Source organism: Piliocolobus tephrosceles, chromosome 19 (assembly GCF_002776525.5).
Source record: "Piliocolobus tephrosceles isolate RC106 chromosome 19, ASM277652v3, whole genome shotgun sequence".
Taxonomy (NCBI): Eukaryota; Metazoa; Chordata; class Mammalia; order Primates; family Cercopithecidae; genus Piliocolobus; species Piliocolobus tephrosceles.
Window position 1 is genome coordinate 32,448,527 of NC_045452.1, and position 19,328 is coordinate 32,467,854.

A 19,328-nucleotide genomic window follows, 5' to 3' on the forward strand; every position below is an offset into this window, starting at 1 on the left:
ATGATCCGCCCGTCTCGGCCTCCCAAAGTGCTGGGATTACAGGCTTGAGCCACCGTACCCGGCGAGAAATCATCTTTTTAAAATTTAATTTTTTTGTAGAGACAGGGTCTTGATATGTTGCCTAGGCTTGTCTTGAACTCCTGTCCTCAAATGATCCTCCTGCATCTGCCTCGAGAAGTGTTGGGATTACAGGTGTGAGAAACTGTGCCCTGCCAGAAATCCTCCTTTTTGCTCCAGCTGGCTCAAGCTGGTTTCTGTCACTTGCACCCAAAAAGGTCCTCAGCACCACATTACCACACCATTGAGCTTGTGTACAGGCTGGCAGTGTCCCTGGGCAAGTCTGGGCTAGTGCTTGAGCCCAGGGCTGGCTCTCTTCTGAGAGACTCTGGGGACCCTGCATAGCACTCTCCACTCTCACGCTTCTACCAGGCCCGTGAGAACAACCATCTATAGTGGCTCAGTGGCTCAGATGGATGAACGCCCTTCCCTACCACCCAGCCTGCTGATTTCTGGTCAGCTGTCTTGCCGTCTGCACTCTCCTCAAACCTCCCACCCCACTTCCAGTGTCTCTGAGATGATTGGCTGCTCCTCACAGAGCAAACAGAAGCTATCAGGTGGGAGCACCAAGCCCCCATCTTACACCCCTCACAACACCCCTCCCTCCATTACCACAGGCTCTGCCCCCCTGCCCATCCCTCATCTCAGGCCATCATTCACTGTCAGTGCCCACCGCCAAACTCCATCTTTCCCTGTCTATGGATTCCTTGCTATCAGAGTCAAACTTACCTCTGCCATCATAAAACACTCAAACAAAACCCCCAAAGCCCAGGCGTGGTGGCTCACGCCTGTAAATCCCAGCACTTTGGGAGGCCGAGGTGGGTGGATAACTTGGCATGAGGAGTTTGAGACCAGCCTAGTAAACATGGTGAAACCCTGTCTCTACTAAAAATACAAAAATTAGCCAGGCGTGGTGGCTCACACCTGCAGTCCCAGCGACTCGGGAGGCTGAGGCAGGAGAGTTGCTTGAACCTGGGAGGTGGAAGTTGCAGTGAGCCGAGACTGCACCACTGCACTCCAGGCTGGGCGACAGAGCGCAACTCCACCTCAAAAACAAAAAAAAAAAAAAAAGGAAAAAACGGAAGATGCTCTTTGTCCAGCCAGTTACCACCCTAGCTTGTTTAGATTCTCAAAAGCATTCTCCAATGCCACCGCCCCCCTCCTATGGTCCAGCCCTGGCACATTTGGCAACTCGTGTCTTCTCTTCACCTGTGTCCATCATAAGCAGTGCTGGGGCCCCATCACTCCCCAGAAGCAGCTCCTCCAACTAAGAATGGAGTCACATGAAACAAGTGCCAGGGACCCTGGGATCATAGCGGGACTCCTCTCTGGTGGGCGGGGCAGGTGCAGAGGCAGCAGCCAGGCTGATGCCTGAGGGCAGAGTACACACCCTCCCCACAGGCTGGTGGGAGGTAGGATTGTGGCTCACAGGGGCAGCAACTGTCCTGTCATCCCGGGTTCTGAAACGCAGCCCCTCACTGGGGCTGACCTCCACCTGTCCCAGATTAAAAACCTTGTGAGGACAGGGAATTGTCATTGATTTTTCTTTATTGGTGGGGCGAATGATTTGATTGCACTTATATTTTGAAAGGACGGAGCTGGTGGCGGTGTGGAAGGCTGAGGGCCGAGTGGGGAGGCAGCAGAAGCCGCAGCAGCAGACTTGGGAACCTGGGGGATCCTCTGCTCAGGCCCTTCCCTCCCTGGCCCTCCAGAGCTGGCACTGAGCTCTATTCTTGGCCGGCCTCTCCGCATTCTCTGTGGACCAGGCTCACCATATCCTCCATGGCCGCGCCATCCCTGAGATCTCCAAAACTGTTCTCGACCTGCCTTCTCTCAGTCCCATGCCTGCCAGGCTGGAGCAACCAGACCCCCTCCCTGGACTACCCTCAAGCATCCAGGCCTCAGCATGTCCAGGCCCCGACCTCTTCCCACCCCCTCAGCAGCTGCCACATCAGCAAACAGAAGGGCTTCTCTAGGAACTGTGAGCCCCTCATTTACCATCCTGCCCTGCTAAATTTCTCCCACTCATCCACTCTGTCCCCTCAAGCTCTTTCTGCCTGCCTCCCCAGCACCTGCCTTCTTGGCTGCCACTCCGCCTTTCAACATAAATGTGACACTTGGCTGGGCTTGGTGGCTCACACCTGTAATCCTAGCAGTTTGGGAGTCAGAAGTGGGTGGGTTGCTTGAGGTCAAGAGTTTAAGACCAGCCTGGCCAGCATGGTGAAACCCCGTCTCTACTACAAATACAAAAATTAGCTGGGTGTGGTGGCGGGCGCCTGTAATCCCAGCTACTAGGGAGGCTGAGGCAGGAGAATTACTTGAACTTGGGAGGCGGAGGTTGCAGTAAGCCAAGATTGTGCCACTACACTCCAGCCTGGGCGGCAGAGTGAGACTCCATCTCAAAAAACGAAAAGAAAACAAACCACTGGGTGCAGTGACTCAAACCTGAAATCACAACACTTTGGGAGGCTGAGGTGGGTGGATCACCTGAGGTCAGGAATTTGAGACCTGCCTGGCCAACATGGTGAAACCGTGTCTCAAATACAAAAATTATCCGGGCACGGTGGTGGGCACCTGTAATTCCAGCCACTCGGGAGGCTGAGGCAGGAGAATCGCTGGAACCTGGGAGGGGAGGCTGCAGTGAGCTGAGATTTCACCACTGCACTCCAGCCTGGGTGACAGTGGGGCTCCATCTCAAAAAACAAAGAAAAAAAAAACCTATACATGTGACACTCCCTGCCCCTTAACTGGTCAAAATAAGTAAATAATACCTGCAGGGCATCCCTGCCCTCCCAGAATGGCCTGTGTGGTGTGTGCTCGGCACTCCTCGACTTATTCATCCAGCAAATGTTGACTGTGCTCCCAGGCTGGGGGCACCGCAGGGGGGTTACAGGGTGAGTGCAGGGGTTGGGGAGACGGAAGGGGAGGCACAAACAGACGCAGAGATCCTCAGCTAACCCAAGAGAGAGGCCAGTCTCAGCAGCTTGGAACCCGTGACACCAAGTCCAAGACTCGTGGACGGTGGGTAGGTGAAAACTGTGGAGAACAGTGAACCATATATCAACACAAACACGCACTCACCTTCAACCAGAATTTCTACTTCCAGGAAGGTGTCGTACAGACACATCTGTGAGCTCAAGGCAACAACTCACAAAAAGACTGGCAGTCACCGAATTTCACGTTAATAGCACGTGAAGTGAATCATACAACACCCATATGCTGGAGTAGGTCCAACCATAGGAAAGAATGGGGTCTCTGATGTGAGGACGGTCAGGCTGTGACGCCTGTCACCCCACTGGTCACCAGGGTTGATTCGGCTGATGTGGCTGGCTCAAAGGCAGGTGTCCCCTCCTTCCCCACCATTCCCTGTGCGTCCCTCTGAAGCTGTGTGCTCCGTCAAAGAGGATGGAGGATCGGGCTTCGAGTAGCTGTGCTCCTCTGCCAGGACCTCCAAACAAGCTCTCAGGAAAGAATGGGGTCTCAGTCCTATTGCAGGTCTGTACACATGGATGTGTGTGCCTCACACGGCCGCACCTTGGTGTGCCCAGGGCAGGTCAGGAGAGGGCTCCCACCCAGACTGGGGTGGGGATACCGAGTGGGTGGCAATGGTGAGGGGAGTCTCACATTTCACTTGTTTAAATTTCTTTTTTTATTATTTTTATTTTTTATTTTTGAGATGGAGTCTCACTCTCTGTCACCCAAGCTGGAGTGCAATGGCACGATCTCAGCTCACTGCAACCTCCACCGCCTGGGTTCAAGCCTCAGCCTTTACTGCCACAGCCTCCCAAGTGGCTGAGATTACAGGGACCCGCCACCAAGCCCAGCTAATTTTGGGGGGGGGGTTCGGGGGCGGAGTCTCGCTCTGCCCCCCAGGCTGGAGTGCAGTAGCTCCGCCTCCCGGGTTCACACCGTTCTCCTGCCTCAGCTTCCCGAGTAGCTGGGACTACAAGCGCCCGCCACCACGCCCGGCTCATTTTTTGTATTTTTAATACAGACGGAGTTTCACCGTGTTAGCCAGGATAGTCTTGATCTGCTGACCTCGTGATCCACTCGCCTCTGCCTCCCAAAGTGCTGGGAATTACAGGCGTGAGCCTCCGCGCCCCGCCGGCCCATGACCAGCTAATTTTATTTTTAGCAGAGACGGGTTTCTCCATGTTGGCCAGGCTAGTCTCAAACTCCCGACCTCAGGTGATCCGCCCGCCTGGCTTCCCAAATTGCTGGAATTACCGGAGTGAGCCACCGCGCCCAGACACTTGTTTAAATGTGTTACTGAAACCGTGCAATACTTTGGTCTGAGGTTGGAGCGGCTGGCGGTAGGTAGAGCCTTTTAGGAGCGCAGCCCCGGGCTTGGGGACACCGCATCAGAGGAGAGCGGAATGGCCAGCCCGCTGCGGAATCCCGCGCACTCCCTGGTCAGGCCGGGGTCCGGGGTCCACCGGATCAGACCCTGGAGGGTGGGACCGCCAGGACCCACCAATTGGGAGGTGGTTGACAGGGTGGGCCCCATCGGGTCCGAGTCCGCCCCAGCCGTGGAATCAGCTTGGACTACGGCTCGCCCCGCAGAACCCCGCTTCAGCCTGGGGAAGCCCGGCCCCCGCAGGCTCGGGGCTGCGTCCCCACTAGAAGGCGCCTGGAGTGAGGCTGGCAGCCCCGCGGTCCCGGGCCGGTGGCCGAGCGCTCCCAGCGGGAATAGGCCCCTTCGCTGCAGCCCCCTCCCCGCCCCCGAGCGTGGCTTGGCCCGGGGGAGGGGCGCCCCGCCCCGCCCCGTCCGTGCATCCGGCTCCGCCCCTTGCTGGAAAGGCTACGTATTCAGCTCCGGAGGTGCCATCCCGGCCGCGACTCCGCTCCAGGCAGGACCCCCGACCCGCCCAGCCCGCTCTGTCTTGCACTCTGGACGGACCCGCGGCCGATCCCAGACCCGCTGCCCGCTTCACGCCCGAGGCCTGCGCCCCGACGGACGCCCGTGCCCAGATTGCCACGCCCACGCCCGGTGCCCCGACCGCGGAGGGCTCCCCGAGGTGCGGGCGGAGGGGGTGGCTCGCGGCTCAGGCTGCCCCCGACCTGCCCGGCTCACCGCTCCCTCCCCTGCAGCGCCGCCCGCCATGGCCCGGATCTCGACGGCCGCCCTGGGTTGCATCAGCCTCCTCTGCCTGCAGCTCCCTGGCGTGCTGTCCCGCAGCCTGGGCGGAGACCCGCGTCCCGTCAAACGCAGGTAAGTCCAGGTCTTGGGCCGGCCAGCCCCTCTGGCCCCCGCAGGGAAGCAGAGTGCCGGGGGCTGCCCTCCCTCCAACCCCCCACCTGCTGCTAGGGCTCCCGTCCCAAACCAAGGCCCCTGCCCCAGGCTCAGCAGCGCCTGAGCAGGGCCAGAGGGCCCTCTTCCTCTGCCTCCCTACACAGGGCAGTTGCTTCTCCCCACACACATGGACACAGCAGCCCCTTTTCTGGGGGTGCTTGCTGGGGGAGGGAAGGCTGGTGATATCCCCAGGCCCACCTGTGACCAAAGGGAGGGCAGAAGCCGAGTCACCCTGAGCCCTGAGAGTAGTGACCCGCAGAGGCTGGGCCGCTGGGGTGCCCTTTGCCCAAGGAGGTGCCGGTTCCCAGGACACGTGACCCGGGCCACTGAGATGGTCCCAGGCCCCAAGCCCAAAGGGGACGCATGGGCTTCCCCTGGCCCTGCTCCAGGCTGTGTGTGGGTGGGGGCCGTGGGCTTCCCCTGGCAGTGACCCAGGCCTGTGTAGAGGCAAAAGTGGGTAGGTGTGAGGTCTCTGAAAGTCTGAGCCATCCAGTTGACATTCTCCATCTGCCTCTGCAGGGAGCCCCCAGCCCGGACCCCTTCCAGCAACCTGCAGCCCAGGCACCCCGCACCCCGACCTGCGGTTTGGAAGCTTCACCAGGCCCTCCAGCCACACAGGGGTGCTGGCCTGGCCCCTGCTATGGGTCAGCCTCTCCGGGATGGTGGCCGCCAACACTCGGGCCCCCGAAGACACTCAGGCTCCCGCAGGACCCAAGCCCAGCTCCTGCGAGTGGGCTGTGTGCTGGGCACCTGTCAGGTGCAGAATCTCAGCCACCGCCTGTGGCAACTCATGGGACCGGCCGGCCGGCAGGACTCAGCTCCTGTGGACCCCAGCAGCCCCCACAGCTATGGCTGAAGTGGGGCTGGGCCACACCCCTGCCCATCCCAGCCAGGATGCTGTGCCCCGGTCCAGAGCTGCAGCTGAGCCTCCTCCGCAGCCCAGTCCCTCAGAGCTGCAGACAGCAGGTCCTGCGGCAACAATGCCTGCACGGCGTCGCATACGTAAACCCTCGCACACCTGTAGACCGAGGTTGATCTACATGCAGTGCTGGTACGTCAAGAAGCCTAAACACCCTGAAATTGTAAACCCTTGGGGGACGGCTGCCAGACCCAGCTGGTGGCAGCACCAGATGCTAAAAAGCGTTTTAAAGAGGCGGCATCTGGCCGGGCGCGGTGGCTCAAGCCTGTAATCCCAGCACTTTGGGAGGCCGAGACGGGTGGATCACGAGGTCAGGAGATCGAGACCATCCTGGCTAACCCGGTGAAACCCCGTCTCTACTAAAAATACAAAAACTAGCCGGGCGAGGTGGCGGGCGCCTGTAGTCCCAGCTACCTGGGAGGCTGAGGCAGGAGAATGGCGTGAACCCGGGAGGCGGAGTTTGCAGTGAGCTGAGATCCGGCCACTGCACTCCAGCCTGGGCGACAGAGCGAGACTCTGTCTCAAAAAAAAAAAAAGAGGAGGCATCTGCCAGAGACATGGAGCAGAAGCTGGGCCCTGAACCCACAGGGCCACGTCTGGATGAGCAGGGGAGAGGGGCTGAATTGGCCGGAAGCGGCCCCCTCCGCTGCTGGTCCAGTCAGACTGAAGCCCGGCCTTGTGCCTGGGCTGTTCCTGCTGTTGTGCACAACCAGCCCTTCCACGTGCCTGCCTGGCCTGGGGTCCCAGCCTCTCCCTCCTCTTGCCTTTGGGACAGGATAGGGAGTGTGGGGTGCTGTAGCCCCCCTGGGGTTGGACAAGGGAAGGATGGTGGCCCTCCAGAGGTCATGAAGGGACCTCTGTGGCTCCAGCTGCCAACCCTGGAGCCCAGACTGAGGTAGCCATGGGGACTCCATCTGGGTCCCCCGTGGGAGGCCGGGGAGGAGAACTTAGCAGTTCAGAAGCCACCCCAAACCATTCTAGGACAGGGACCCCCCTTACTACCCCAGGACAGAGCAGGGCTGGGTGGGGCAAGATCCCCCAGCCCAAATAGACCCACCCCACCTCAAGGGGGTGAGACCCTTGTTGGCAGCCAGACAAGGGTGGGGCTCCACAGGCAACACAGGCACCCCACTACCACCCAGTGTGGGGACCCAGTGGAACCAGGTGTGGGGACAGCAGGTGACTCGCCAAGAGCCCGGGAGGGCAGCCCAGCCCCACATGACGAGAACAAGAACCACTGCCAGTGTGCATGGACTTGGTGTGTGTCCTTCCCCGGGGGGACGGGGGGCTCGTGTGTGTGCCACTCGAGGCTCCCAGTCGTCCAGCAGAACGTGGGGTTCAGAAGGGGTTCCTTCCACTACTTAGCAAACACTCAGCATTTAATTTGCAAATGTTTGCTAGGGTCACTCTCTCGGCCACCCCATGAGGGTCGCCATGATCACCCCAACTCTAGAGGCTACAGCAGAGCTCAGGACATTCCCCCACAGTCTGCCCCTCACTGACTACCTCCAAAGGGGAGGGTCCTGGAAGCGCCCACCCAGGCGCCGCCTCTGTGCTTGCTCCCTGAGCTCAGGGATCTGCGGGTCCAGGTAACTGACCTGTGCTCCACGAGGCCCTGTGGGAACAGTCCAGGCTGATCCTGCCCTGTGGAGGCCTCCGTGCACTGGGAGATGGACTAGGGTTGCAGCAGAGGAGGTCAGGGTGGTGGGCCGCACAGCAAGGCTGTCAAGGCTGGCTCCCTGGGAGAAGCACTGGATCAGTGAGGTCTGAGGACAGCAGGCCTTCCCTAGGGGAAGGAGCTGGGAGTGCCAAGTCCCCAGGTGCACAGGAGGCTTAGCTGCTGAGAGGCTGCAGGGTGGAGGGGCCTCGGCCTCTTGAGTCATGTGTCCTGTGGTCACTGAAGGGTGTCAGCAGAGCATAGGGCATGAGGACAGAGGGAGGGGACCCCGGGCAAGGCTGGGGGGTCAGGAGCTCAGTGTCCGCTACTCAACCCAGCCAAGACCCTCCCAGATGCCTCCTCTCCTGCCTAGGCAAAGTCCAGCTTGGCACCCCGTCTGGGGCCTGCCTGTGGTCAGGGCCAAGTGTTCCCTCCTCCAGGAAAGCCTTCACCCTCCTCATGCCCTGTAGTCAGGAGGCCGCCTTCCGTGACCCTCTGCATCGCCACAGGTGTGAAGCCAGACCCACCTGACACCCTCACGCGGAGGCCCAGCAGCACCTGCACTCACCCCCACTTTCGCCAGCAACCACTTCCAGCTGCTCTGGCCAAAACCTCCTCTAGGCCAGGCCCGGTGGCTCACGCCTGTAATCCCAGCACTTTGGGAGGCCAAGTCAGGCAGATCACCTGAGGTCAGGAGTTCAAGACCAGCCTGGCCAACATGGTGAAACCCCGTCTCTACTAAAAATACAAATTAGTCGGGCATGGTGGCACATGACTGTAATCCCAGCTACTCAGGAGGCTGAGGCAGGAGGATCACTTGAACCTGGGAGGCGGAGGTTGCAGTGAGCTGAGATTGTGCCACTGTACTCCAGCTTGGGTAACAAGAGCAAAGTTCTGTCTCAAAAAAAAAAAAAATTGTAATAATACAAAAATTAGCTGGGCGTGGTGGCACACGCTAGTAATTACATCTACTCAGGAGGCTGAGGCAGGAGACTCGTCTGAGCCCTGGAGGTGGAGGTTGCAGTGAGCTGAGATTGCACCGCTGCACTCAAGCCTGGACGACACAGCAAGACTCCGTTTCAAAAAAAACAACAAAAACCCCCTCTCCTCTCTCGCACCTTCCTATGAATCCCGCCTGGTCCCACCTCCTGAACCTATCCAGACACCTTCTCCTGACCCAGGCACCACCTGCTGTGGGGGCAATGGCTGTAGCCTCCTCCCGGGTGCCTGTCTCCATCCCTCTGGCCAGTGCGTGCTGAGCACATGACCCACGCTTGTTGGGACACTTGAGGATACAGCCTTGCCCCCGGGGGCTGACGTTCTAGGGGGAGACAGAAAGAGACAAACATAGAAGGTAGAGCAAGTGGGTGGTGGGGTGGCAGGGAGTGCTGAGTGCCACGGGAAGTCAGACAAGGAAGGAGAGTGCGGGGCAGGTGCCATTTAAATGGGGGGCGCTGGGGTCTCCTCACAGTTCCTTTTCAGCTCAGCCCTCGCCTGACACCTCTAAGCCCAGACCTGTGGTCTGTACAGCCCTAGGTATGGCCCCAGCTGACTGCTGTTCCGACTCTTCCCTGGCCACGCTCCAAGATGCCAGCTCTGCTGCGGGCACTTTGTTCTCCCAGTGTCCTCCGTGCCTGCAGGGCCCATGCATGGGAAGTGGCATTGGCAGCCCGGGTGCTGGCGATTCCATTTCTGCTCCCCGCTCTCCACGAGGCCCCTCTTCCAGAGCCTGACACACTCTGTGGCCGAACTCGAGGCGGGTGCTCCTGAGTCCTTTCCTCGACGAGGCCTGACCTCATCCCCATCCTCTCTGGGCCCACTGACCCCGGTGTTAGCAAGAATCCTGGTAAATCAGTTTATGGAGAATTACCCACCCTCGATATCTGATCCAGTTCCTCATCTCCCACCCGTGATCTCGTCACCCTGCCGGCCTCCTGCAAGACCCCCGTTGAGCCGCTCTGGCCGGAATCCCCTACCCTCAAAGGCTCCCCTAGCAACTTCCCATGCGCTGACCCCTCCAACGTCATCCATCTCCAGCTGTCGTTGAATTCCGAGGTGAGCTCCTCTCACCTCGCTCTTGAATAAAGCTTTTCTCACTATTTTAACAAGTCCTCAGAATCATCTTTTCTTAACTAGCCCCTGCCCCACCTAGAATCATGAGGGGCCTGGGGCAACTTTTCACCTCCTGAGATCCAGTGGGGCAGCTGGGGAAGGGGTGGCGCAGAGGGGGTGTGTGCTTGAGGGTGGGGTCTTGGGTCTGCCCCTACTTGTGGGACCCCACAGAGGGGTCTAAAGCCAGGGTCAAGTGGGAGACTGGGCCCACAGACAACCCTAAGCAGGTCAGCAGCTCAGGACAGGAGGGAGGCTGAGTCAGGGCAAGAGGATGTGGGACTGCTGGGGGCTGCTCGTGTGCTGACACATTAACACCCTGAGGCCAGGAGGAGGGTGGATGGTCACTCATTACCACAGTCACTTATGTAACCTGGGGTGTATATAGGAGCCCGGCTGAGGACACACTCACCAGCCTGCACTTTCCCACCTGAACGCCGCTCCCTGTCAGGATGAAGGTGACGGTGGTGAGTACCCAGACCCCATGCAGAGGCCCCGCTGACTGCTCTCCTGGTGGCCAGCTGCTCCTGCCCTCTTCCAGCTGGCGCTGGCCAGCCCTGCTCCTCCGTCCAGCTGGGGAAGAGCCAGTGGATGCCGACCCCCAGGCTCCCTGTGGACTCAGTCTCCTCCCAAGGCCGCTTCCACCCCTCAAGGGTGGCCATGGGTGCCGCTCAGGCGGTGTCCCCTGCACCCTGGAAGCAGTCGTCGGCTGACATTCACTTTGCAGATAAGGACCTGGGAGTGAGAGCTCCTGGGACTTGCTAAGGCCAGGGCAGGGCCTGGGATGATGGTGCAGGAGAGGCTGTGCCCTCTCGTGTCCCCCACCAGCTCTCGAGCGGAGGCAGGCTTGGAATCTGCAGCCACGCTGGGAATGTCTGTGCTTCCTCGTGGAGCTGACATGATGGTGAAATAGGTTCAATCTACCTACCCAGGGCCCAGACCCTTCCCTGGTCTACCGACCTGATGTGGACCCAGAGGTGGCCAAAGACAAGGCCAGCTTCCGGAACTACACGGTGAGTGCCTTGACGTCCCGCCCCCCGACCCCCCATCCACACCCTGCGGAGCAGCACCTGCCCTTCACACAGCTCCAGGAGGTGCCCTGTGGGAACCCTCACCCCCATCATACCCTGTGGGGCTGCCTGGGAGAGGGGAGGCACGGGGCCTTGTGTGCAGGGTGGGGGTAGTGCCAGCCTCCACTGACCCTCCGGCCTGCAGTCGGGTCCCCTCCTGGACCGTGTCTTCACCACCTACAAGCTCATGCACACGCACCAGACAGTGGACTTCGTCAGGAGCAAGGTAGGCGTTTCCTGCCACCCCGTGCAAACGCAGAGGACCCTTGCCCTCAACCCCATGAGCCCACCAGGCACTGAGAGGATGGAGAGGACTGTGCGGTTGGCCTCCTGACCCTGGGCCACGCTGCCTTCTCCTTCCCCACCAGCACGCCCAGTTTGGGGGCTTCTCCTACAAGAAAATGACAGTCATGGAGGCTGTGGACCTGCTGGATAGGCTGCTGGATGAGTCGGACCCAGATGTAGATTTCCCCAACTCCTTCCATGCCTTCCAGACGGCGGAGGGCATCCGGAAGGCCCACCCAGACAAGGGTGAGCCCCAGCTCTGCTGCAGGGGGGCAGGTGCTGCCTCCAAGGGGCAGAATGCAGCAGCCTATAGGGTGGAAGGGGGCAGTGGTGGGCCCAGGCCTCCTCCAGCAGCCCTGCCTGCGTTGGGGAGCAGGCCCTGGGCCCCCCCGGCTCTCAGCCCCGCAAGCCTGCTCATCCTCTGCCTTGGCCCCTGCAGTCCCCAACCTACCCTGTCCATCCCCCTCCCAGACTGGTTCCACCTAGTTGGGCTCCTGCACGACCTGGGGAAGGTCCTGGCCCTGTTTGGGGAGCCCCAGGTAAGGGCTGGTGATTGTGGGTGAGGAGGTCTGCATGTTGAGGCAAGGTGGGGGCAGAGTGGCTTCAGTGCTTGGCCTGGGATACTACCTGCGGGGCAGTCCAGTGTACCCCCCACGGCCCCCCCACAGCTGCCTGTCCCTCTGGTGGCCTCGGTGCTCGGCCTGGGGGACCGGCCAGCGCACCCTCCACGGCCGCCCCATGGCTGCCTGTCCCTCTGGTGGCCTCAGTGCTTGGTCTGGGATACTACCTGGGGGTCAGGCCAGTGTATCACCCACGGCCCCTCCATGGCCACCCCACGCCTCCCCGCCGTGGCACCCCCATGACTGCCTGTCCCTCTGGTGGCCTTGGTGCTTGGCCTGGGATACTACCTGGGGGTCAGGCCAGTGCACACCCATGGCCCCCCACACCCCCATGGTCCCCCACAACTGCCTGTCCCTCTGCAGTGGGCGGTCGTTGGAGACACCTTCCCTGTCGGATGCCGTCCCCAGGCTTCCGTGGTTTTCCACGACTCCACCTTCCAGGACAACCCTGACCTCCAGGATCCTCGATACAGGTGCTTCCCGCTGCCCAGGGCTGGGCTCCCCTCCCTGGGCGGCTCCTGAGCCCCCCTCACTCTGGTATCTCACTGCAGCACAGAACTCGGCATGTATCAGCCCCACTGCGGGCTCGACAGAGTCCTCATGTCCTGGGGCCATGATGGTGAGGCCAGAGTGGGGCAGTGGGGGACGGTGGGGCAGAGGTGGTGCCTGGTGGTGACACCCTCTCCCCACAGAGTACATGTACCAGGTGATGAAGTTTAACAAGTTCTCACTGCCCCCGGAGGTAGGTGGGGGGAGGGGCAGCCCAGTCCCGGCCACCATGTCCCACTGCCCTGAGACAGCTGCTGGGTATGGCTTGCCCACAGGCTTTCTACATGATCCGGTTCCACTCCTTCTACCCCTGGCACACGGGCAGCGACTACCAGCAGCTGTGCAGCCAGCAGGACCTGGCCATGCTGCCCTGGGTACAGGAGTTCAAGTACGGCCCTCCCCGCCAAGGGGGCTTGTGGGAGTGAAGCGGCGGGGGTGGGACCTGGGGACCCCCGAGGGGGCTTGTGGGAGTGAAGCGGCGGGGGTGGGACCTGGGGACCCCTGAGGGGGCTTGTGGGAGTGAAGCGGCGGGGGTGGGACCTGGGGGTCCCCACCGAGGGGGCTTGTGGGAGTGAAGCGGCGGGGGTGGGACCTGGGGGTTCTTCACCGGGCTCACCGCCCCTCCCTGCTGCAGCAAGTTCGACCTCTACACCAAGTGCCCGGACCTGCCGGACGTGGACAAGCTGCGGCCCTACTACCAGGGGCTCATTGACAAGTACTGCCCTGGCATCCTGAGCTGGTGACCCTCCTGCCACCCAAGCTGCTGCTGGACCCAGGCCTGGCCCTCCGCCTGCCTGGAGAGGTCTGGCCCTGGGCAGACAGCCGCCATCTGGGTTCACCTTGGTGAGGGACCCCACTCACCCCCTTAGGGTCGCCACCCCTCGTGGCAACATGTGCCTGGCGGCAATAAAGACCTGGAAGGACATTGTGCTTCTGAAGCCTCACTGGGTATTACTGCAGCACGGGTGGCCCAGGCCGAGTGACCCTGCCAGCAGGGTGGAGGCCAACTCCCAGGCTCTGAGATGTGTGTGTCCCACCGCACTGGTTGTGGTAAACATCCGCTCATACTCCCAGCTCCCATGTCAGAGCCTGGAGGACAAGTCACCCAGCTCACCCCCACACGCTCATAACAGTCACCAAGTCCTCTGGGCTCCGTCCCCTTAAAAAATAGCCCAATAGCTAACATAATGCATTCATAGAAAACAACAAAAAAAACAATGCAGGCCGGGCACAGTGGCTCACACCTATAATCCCAGCATTTTGGGAGGCCGAGGTGGGTGGATCACCTGAGGTCAGGGGTTCAAGACCAGCCTGGTCAACATGGCGAAACCCGGTCTCTACTAAAAATATAAAAATTAGCCAGGCGTGGTGGCGGGCACCTCTAATCCCAGCTATTCAGGAGGCTGAGGCAGGAGAATCGCTTGAACCCGGGAGATGGAGGTTGCCGTAAGCCAAGATTGCACCAGTGCACTCCAGCCTGGGTACCAGGAGTGAAATTCCATCTCAAAAAGAAAAAATAAAATAATAAAATAAAACAAGTGCACAGTTTATTTATTTATCTATCTATTTATTTATTTTTTTGAGACGGAGTCTCACTCTGTCACCCAGGCTGGAGTGCAGTGGCTGGATCTCAGCTCACTGCAAGCTCCGCCTCCCGGGTTCACGCCATTCTCCTGCCTCAGCCTCCCAAGTAGCTGGGACTATAGGCGCCCACCACCTCGCCCAGCTAGTTTTTTTGTATTTTTTAGTAGAGACGGAGTTTCACCGGGTTAGCCAGGATGGTCTCGATCTCCTGACCTCGTGATCCGCCCGTCTCGGCCTCCCAAAGTGCTGGGATTACAGGCTTGAGCCACCGCGCCCGGCCAAAGTGCACAGTTTAAATGCTATAAAGCAAACACCTGTGGCCACCACCCCAGAACCCACCCTCCAGGACCCTCTGCATGCCCTGGGTGCGCCTCCCGTGCAGAGCAGCCCCTCTGCAGCTCTGGAACCACCGTCCCTCCTCTCTACATGGTTTTGTCACCCAGGCATACAGTCCTTGTTGCCAACCAGTGGCCTCCCCTCCATCTTCTCTGAAATTCATCTCTGACGAAAGTAAATTGTCCCAGGGAATTCATCTTTGTGGAGATTCTGTACCTGTTTTTTTTTTGAGTCTTGCTCTGCCGCCCAGGCTGGAGAGTGAAGTGGCACAATCTGGGCTCACTGCAAGCTCCGCCTCCCGGGTTCACGCCATTCTCCTGCCTCAGCCTCCCGAGTAGCTGGGACTACAGGTGCCCGTCACCACGCCTGGCTCATTTTTTGCGTTTTTAGTAGAGACGGGGTTTCACCGTGTTAGCCAGGATGGTCTCGATCTCCTGACCTCGTGATCCGCCCGCCTCGGCCTCCCAGAGTGCTGGGATTACAGGCTCGAGCCACCGCCCCGGCCGATTCTGTACCTGTTAACGTTTTCCTCTGAATTTCTGCCAATGGGTGCCCGGATTTAGAGGCTTCCCCAGATTCCGTTTGGTTGGTTGGGGGCACGAGTGCTTTCAGGAGTGGTGTTTCCTGAGGAAGAGGCGTGCGGGGCCTGTCCTCAGTGTTGTCAGACGGCAGCTGTGGGTGTTCAAGCTCATCCGGATCCTCCACTCCCCGGGTATGGAACAGCCGGGTCACTTTCTGTCCTCAGCCGCGTAGGGAACCCTTCCGGTCTCTTGGCCGCCGTAGGGAACGCTTCCGGAAGCGGAAGTTGCCTCCCACGTGCTCTTTGGCTCCACAGTGGTCCTGTTTGTATAGACAGGGAGATCGATGTTTCAGTCCTTCTCTTAATTATTGTTATTTTTTTTTTGAGACAGTTTCACTCTGTAGCCCAGGCTGGAGTGCAGTGGTGCGATCTCAGCTCACTGCAACCTCCGCCTCCCAGGTTCAGGTGATTCTCCTGCCTCAGCCTCCCCAGTAGCTGGGATTACAGATGCGCACCACCACACCGGGCTAATTTTTTGTACTTTTAGTAGAAACGAGGTTGGCCGGGCGTGGTGGCTCATGCCTGTAATCCCAGCACTTTGGGAGGCCGAGGCGGGCAGATCATGAGGTCAGGAGATCGAGACCATCCTGGCTAACACGGTGAAACCCCGTCTCTACTAAAAACAAAAAATTAGCCGGGCATGGTGGCGGGTGCCTGTAGTCCCAGCTTCTCGGGAGGCTGAGGCAGGAGAATGGCGTGAATGCGGGAGGTGGAGCTTGCAGTGAGCCGAGATTGCGCCACTGCACTCCAGCCTGGGCGACAGAGCGAGACTCCGTCTCAAAAAAAAAAAAAAAAAGAAAGAAACGAGGTTTCATCATGTTAGCCAGGCTGATCTCGAACTCCTGACCTCAGGTGATCCACCTGCCTTGGCCTCCCAGAGTGCTAGGTTTACAGGCAGGAGCCACTGTGCCTGGCCCCCTTAATTTTTTTTTTTTTTTTTTGGAGACAGGGTCTCACTTTGTCACCCAGGGCTGAAATATGGTGGCACGATCTCGGCTCCACCTCCTGGGTTCAAGCGATTCTCCTGCCTCAGCCTCCCGAGTAGTGGGGATTACAGGCACCTGCCAACACGCCTGGCTAATTTGTTATGCTTTTAGCAGAGATGGGGTTTCACCATGTTGGCCAGGCTGGTCTCGAATTCCTGACCCCAAGTGATCTGCCCAGGCCTCCCAAAGTGCTAGGATTACACGCATGAGCCACCGTGCCCGGCCTCCTCCCCTAATTTACCAGCGTGCCTCAGAGCTGGTTCCCTGGTGTCCTTCGGGGCGGTCAGCTTCTGTATGTAGGAAGAACATCAGATCTCACCGTATTTAACGGCTCTGTTCCTCGAGGGATCCTCCCTAGGGCTCAGTTGTTCCATCCTTGGTGGGGACGGGTGAGGGTCTTCCAGGCTAACTCCTGGCTCGTTCCGACATGACGGCCACACTCTGTGATGTGCAACTTGCCGTCTGGAGTGACGAGATCCCCAGACTGTTCCCTATGGCTCCCATAACAAGTTACTACAAATTGAGTGGCTTAAAACAACTGAAATTCCACCAAAAAATGTTAAAACTAGTTAATAGATTCTGTAAAGTTGCAGCATACAAAATCAACATACAAAAATCAGTAGTATTTCGGCCGGGCGCGGTGGCTCAAGCCTGTAATCCCAGCACTTTGGGAGGCCGAGACGGGCGGATCACGAGGTCAGGAGATCGAGACCATCCTGGCTAACACGGTGAAACCCCGTCTCTACTAAAAAAAAAAAATACAAAAATCTAGCCGGGCGAGGTGGCGGGCGCCTGCAGTCCCAGCTACTCCGGAGGCTGAGGCAGGAGAATGACATAAACCCGGGAGGCGGAGCTTGCAGTGAGCTGAGATCCGGCCACTGCACTCCAGCCCGGGCAACAGAGTGAGACTCCGCCTCAAAAAAAAAAAAAAAATCAGTAGTGTTTCTATACACTAACAACAATCCGAAAAATCAAGAAAACAATCACAGTTACAACAGCTACAAAAACTTCAAACATTTAGAAATAAATTTAACCGGCCAGGTGCGGTGACTCACACCTGTAATCCCAGCACTTTGGGAGGCTGAGGTGGGCGGGTCACCCTGTCCCACCAAGGAAAACAATGACAGTGTTTCCTGTAAATGATAAAATTGAACTCTCGAGCAAACATCGGGATTTAGGGAAACCTGTGTCCACCACTGTGAACGTTGAAGCTGACAGTTTTTTTTTTTTTTTTTTTTTGAGATGGAGTCTCACTCTGTCGCCAGGCTGGAGTGCAGTGGCACGATCTCAGCTCACTGCAACCTCCACCTCCCAGGTTCAAGAGATTCTCCTGCCTCAGCCTCCCGAGTAGCTGGGACTACAGGCACGTGACACCATGCCCAGCTAATTTTTGTATTTTTAGTAGAAACGGGGTTTCTTCATGTTGGCCAGGCTAGTCTCAAACTCCTGACCTCAGGTGATCCACCGTTATAGGCGTGAGCCACCATACCTGGCATAACACTTAAAAATTTTGGCCGGGCATGGTGGCTCACGCCTGTAATCCCAGCACTTTGGGAGGCCGAGGCGGGTGGATCACGAGCTCAGGAGTTTGAGACCAGCCTGGCCAACATGATGAAACCCCGTCTCTACTAAAAATACAAAAATTAGCCAGGCGTAGTGGTGGGTGCCTATAATCCCAGCCACTTGGGAGGCTGAGGCAGAAGAACTGCTTGAACCCAGGAGGTGGAGGTTGCAGTGAGCTGAGATCACGACACTGCACTCCAGCCTGGGTGACAGAGTGAGACTCTGTTTCAAAAAAAAAAAAACAAAAACAAAAAAGAGTGTGGCACTGGCTTAAAGACAGACACAGAGACCAATGGGGTTAAATAGAGAGCCCAGAAATAAACCCTCCAATATATGGTCAAATGGTTTTCAACAAGGGTGCCAGAATCATTCAATGGTAGACAGAATGATCTTTTCAAATGAGGCCAGGAGCAGTGGCTCACGCCTGTAATCCCAGCACTTTGGCAGGGCAAGGTGGGCAGATCACCTGAGGTCAGGAGTTTAAGACCAGCCTGGCCAACGTGGTGAAATCCTGTCTTGACTGAAAATACAAAAATTAGCTGGGCATGGTGGTGCATGCCTGTAACTCCAGCTACTGGGGAGGCTGAGGCAGGAGAGTCATCTGAGCCCGGGAGGCAGAGGTTGCAGTGAGCCAAGATCTCGCCACTGCACTCAAGTTTGGACAACAGAGCCAGAGTCCATCTCAAAAAACAAACAAACAAACACAAATGGTTCTGGACAAATAGAATAGTCACATGCAGAAAAATGAAGTTGGGCCAGGTACGGTGGCTCACGCCTGTAATCCCAGCACTTTGGGAGGCCGAGGCAGGTGGATCACCTGAGGTCAGGAGTTTGAGACCATCCTGGCTAACACGGTGAAACCCTGTCTTTACTAAAAATACAAAAACTAGCTGGGCATGGTGGCGGGCACCTGTAATCCCAGCTCCTCCTGAGGCTGAGGCAGGAGAATCGCTTGAACCCCGGAGGCGGAGGTTGCAGTGAGCCGAGATCGCGCCCCTGCACTCCAGCCTGGGCGACAGAATGAGACTCTGTCTCAAAAAAAAAAGAAAAAAAGAAAAATGAAGTTGGACCCTTACCTTACATCATATACAAAAATTAAATCAAAACGGATCAATGAACTAAACTTTTTTTGCTTTGAGACAGGGTCTTGTTCTGTCACCCAGGGTGGAGTGAAGTGGTGTGATCACAGCTGACTGCAACCTTGGCCTCCTGGGCTCAAGTAATCCTCCCACCTTGGCCTCCAAGGTGGTAGCGGGGACCGGAGGTGCACATCACCACACGTGGCTAATTTTTATTTTTCATAGAGACAGGGTTTCTCCATGTTACCCAGGCTAGTGTCAAACTCCTGGGCTATAGCGATCCTCCCATCTTGGCTTCCCAAAGTACTGGAATAACAGACGTGAACCACAGCGCCCGGCTGACCTAAACTTAAGAGCTAAAATGGCCAGGCGCGATGACTCACACCTGTAATCCCAGCACTCTGGGAGGCCAAGGTGGACGGATCATGAGATCAGAAATTCGAGACCATCGGCCGGGCGCGGTGGCTCAAGCCTGTAATCCCAGCACTTTGGGAGGCCGAGACGGGCGGATCACAAGGTCAGGAGATCGAGACCATCCTGGCGAACACAGTGAAACCCCGTCTCTACCAAAAAAATACAAAAAGCTAGCCGGGTGAGGTGGCGGGCGCCTGTAGTCCCAGCTACTCAGGAGGCTGAGGCAG

The 19,328-nt window shown here is 58.2% G+C and overlaps 2 protein-coding genes across 3 annotated transcripts; both read left to right on the forward strand.

The window, feature by feature from the left end:
* Positions 1-4,870: 4,870 nt before the first annotated feature.
* On the forward strand, positions 4,871-6,403 carry ADM2 (adrenomedullin 2). Its single transcript, XM_023201364.2, has 2 exons — positions 4,871-5,269; positions 5,870-6,403. The coding sequence occupies exons 1-2, from the start codon at positions 5,160-5,162 to the stop codon at positions 6,204-6,206; spliced, it is 447 nt and encodes a 148-aa protein (XP_023057132.1). The 5' UTR covers positions 4,871-5,159; the 3' UTR covers positions 6,207-6,403.
* A 4,026-nt stretch (positions 6,404-10,429) lies between these two features.
* MIOX (myo-inositol oxygenase) lies at positions 10,430-14,084 on the forward strand. Of its 2 annotated transcripts, none has more exons than XM_023222253.2 (10): positions 10,430-10,502; positions 10,968-11,048; positions 11,251-11,331; positions 11,474-11,636; positions 11,862-11,929; positions 12,374-12,483; positions 12,562-12,629; positions 12,703-12,752; positions 12,835-12,947; positions 13,194-13,497. In XM_023222253.2, the coding sequence occupies exons 1-10, from the start codon at positions 10,488-10,490 to the stop codon at positions 13,300-13,302; spliced, it is 858 nt and encodes a 285-aa protein (XP_023078021.1). In that variant the 5' UTR covers positions 10,430-10,487; the 3' UTR covers positions 13,303-13,497. The 2 variants fall into 2 exon arrangements, with proteins under 2 accessions (XP_023078021.1, XP_023078022.1); XM_023222254.2 differs by having other exon boundaries at positions 10,472-10,502; positions 12,835-12,933; positions 13,194-14,084.
* The last annotated feature ends 5,244 nt before the right edge of the window (positions 14,085-19,328 follow it).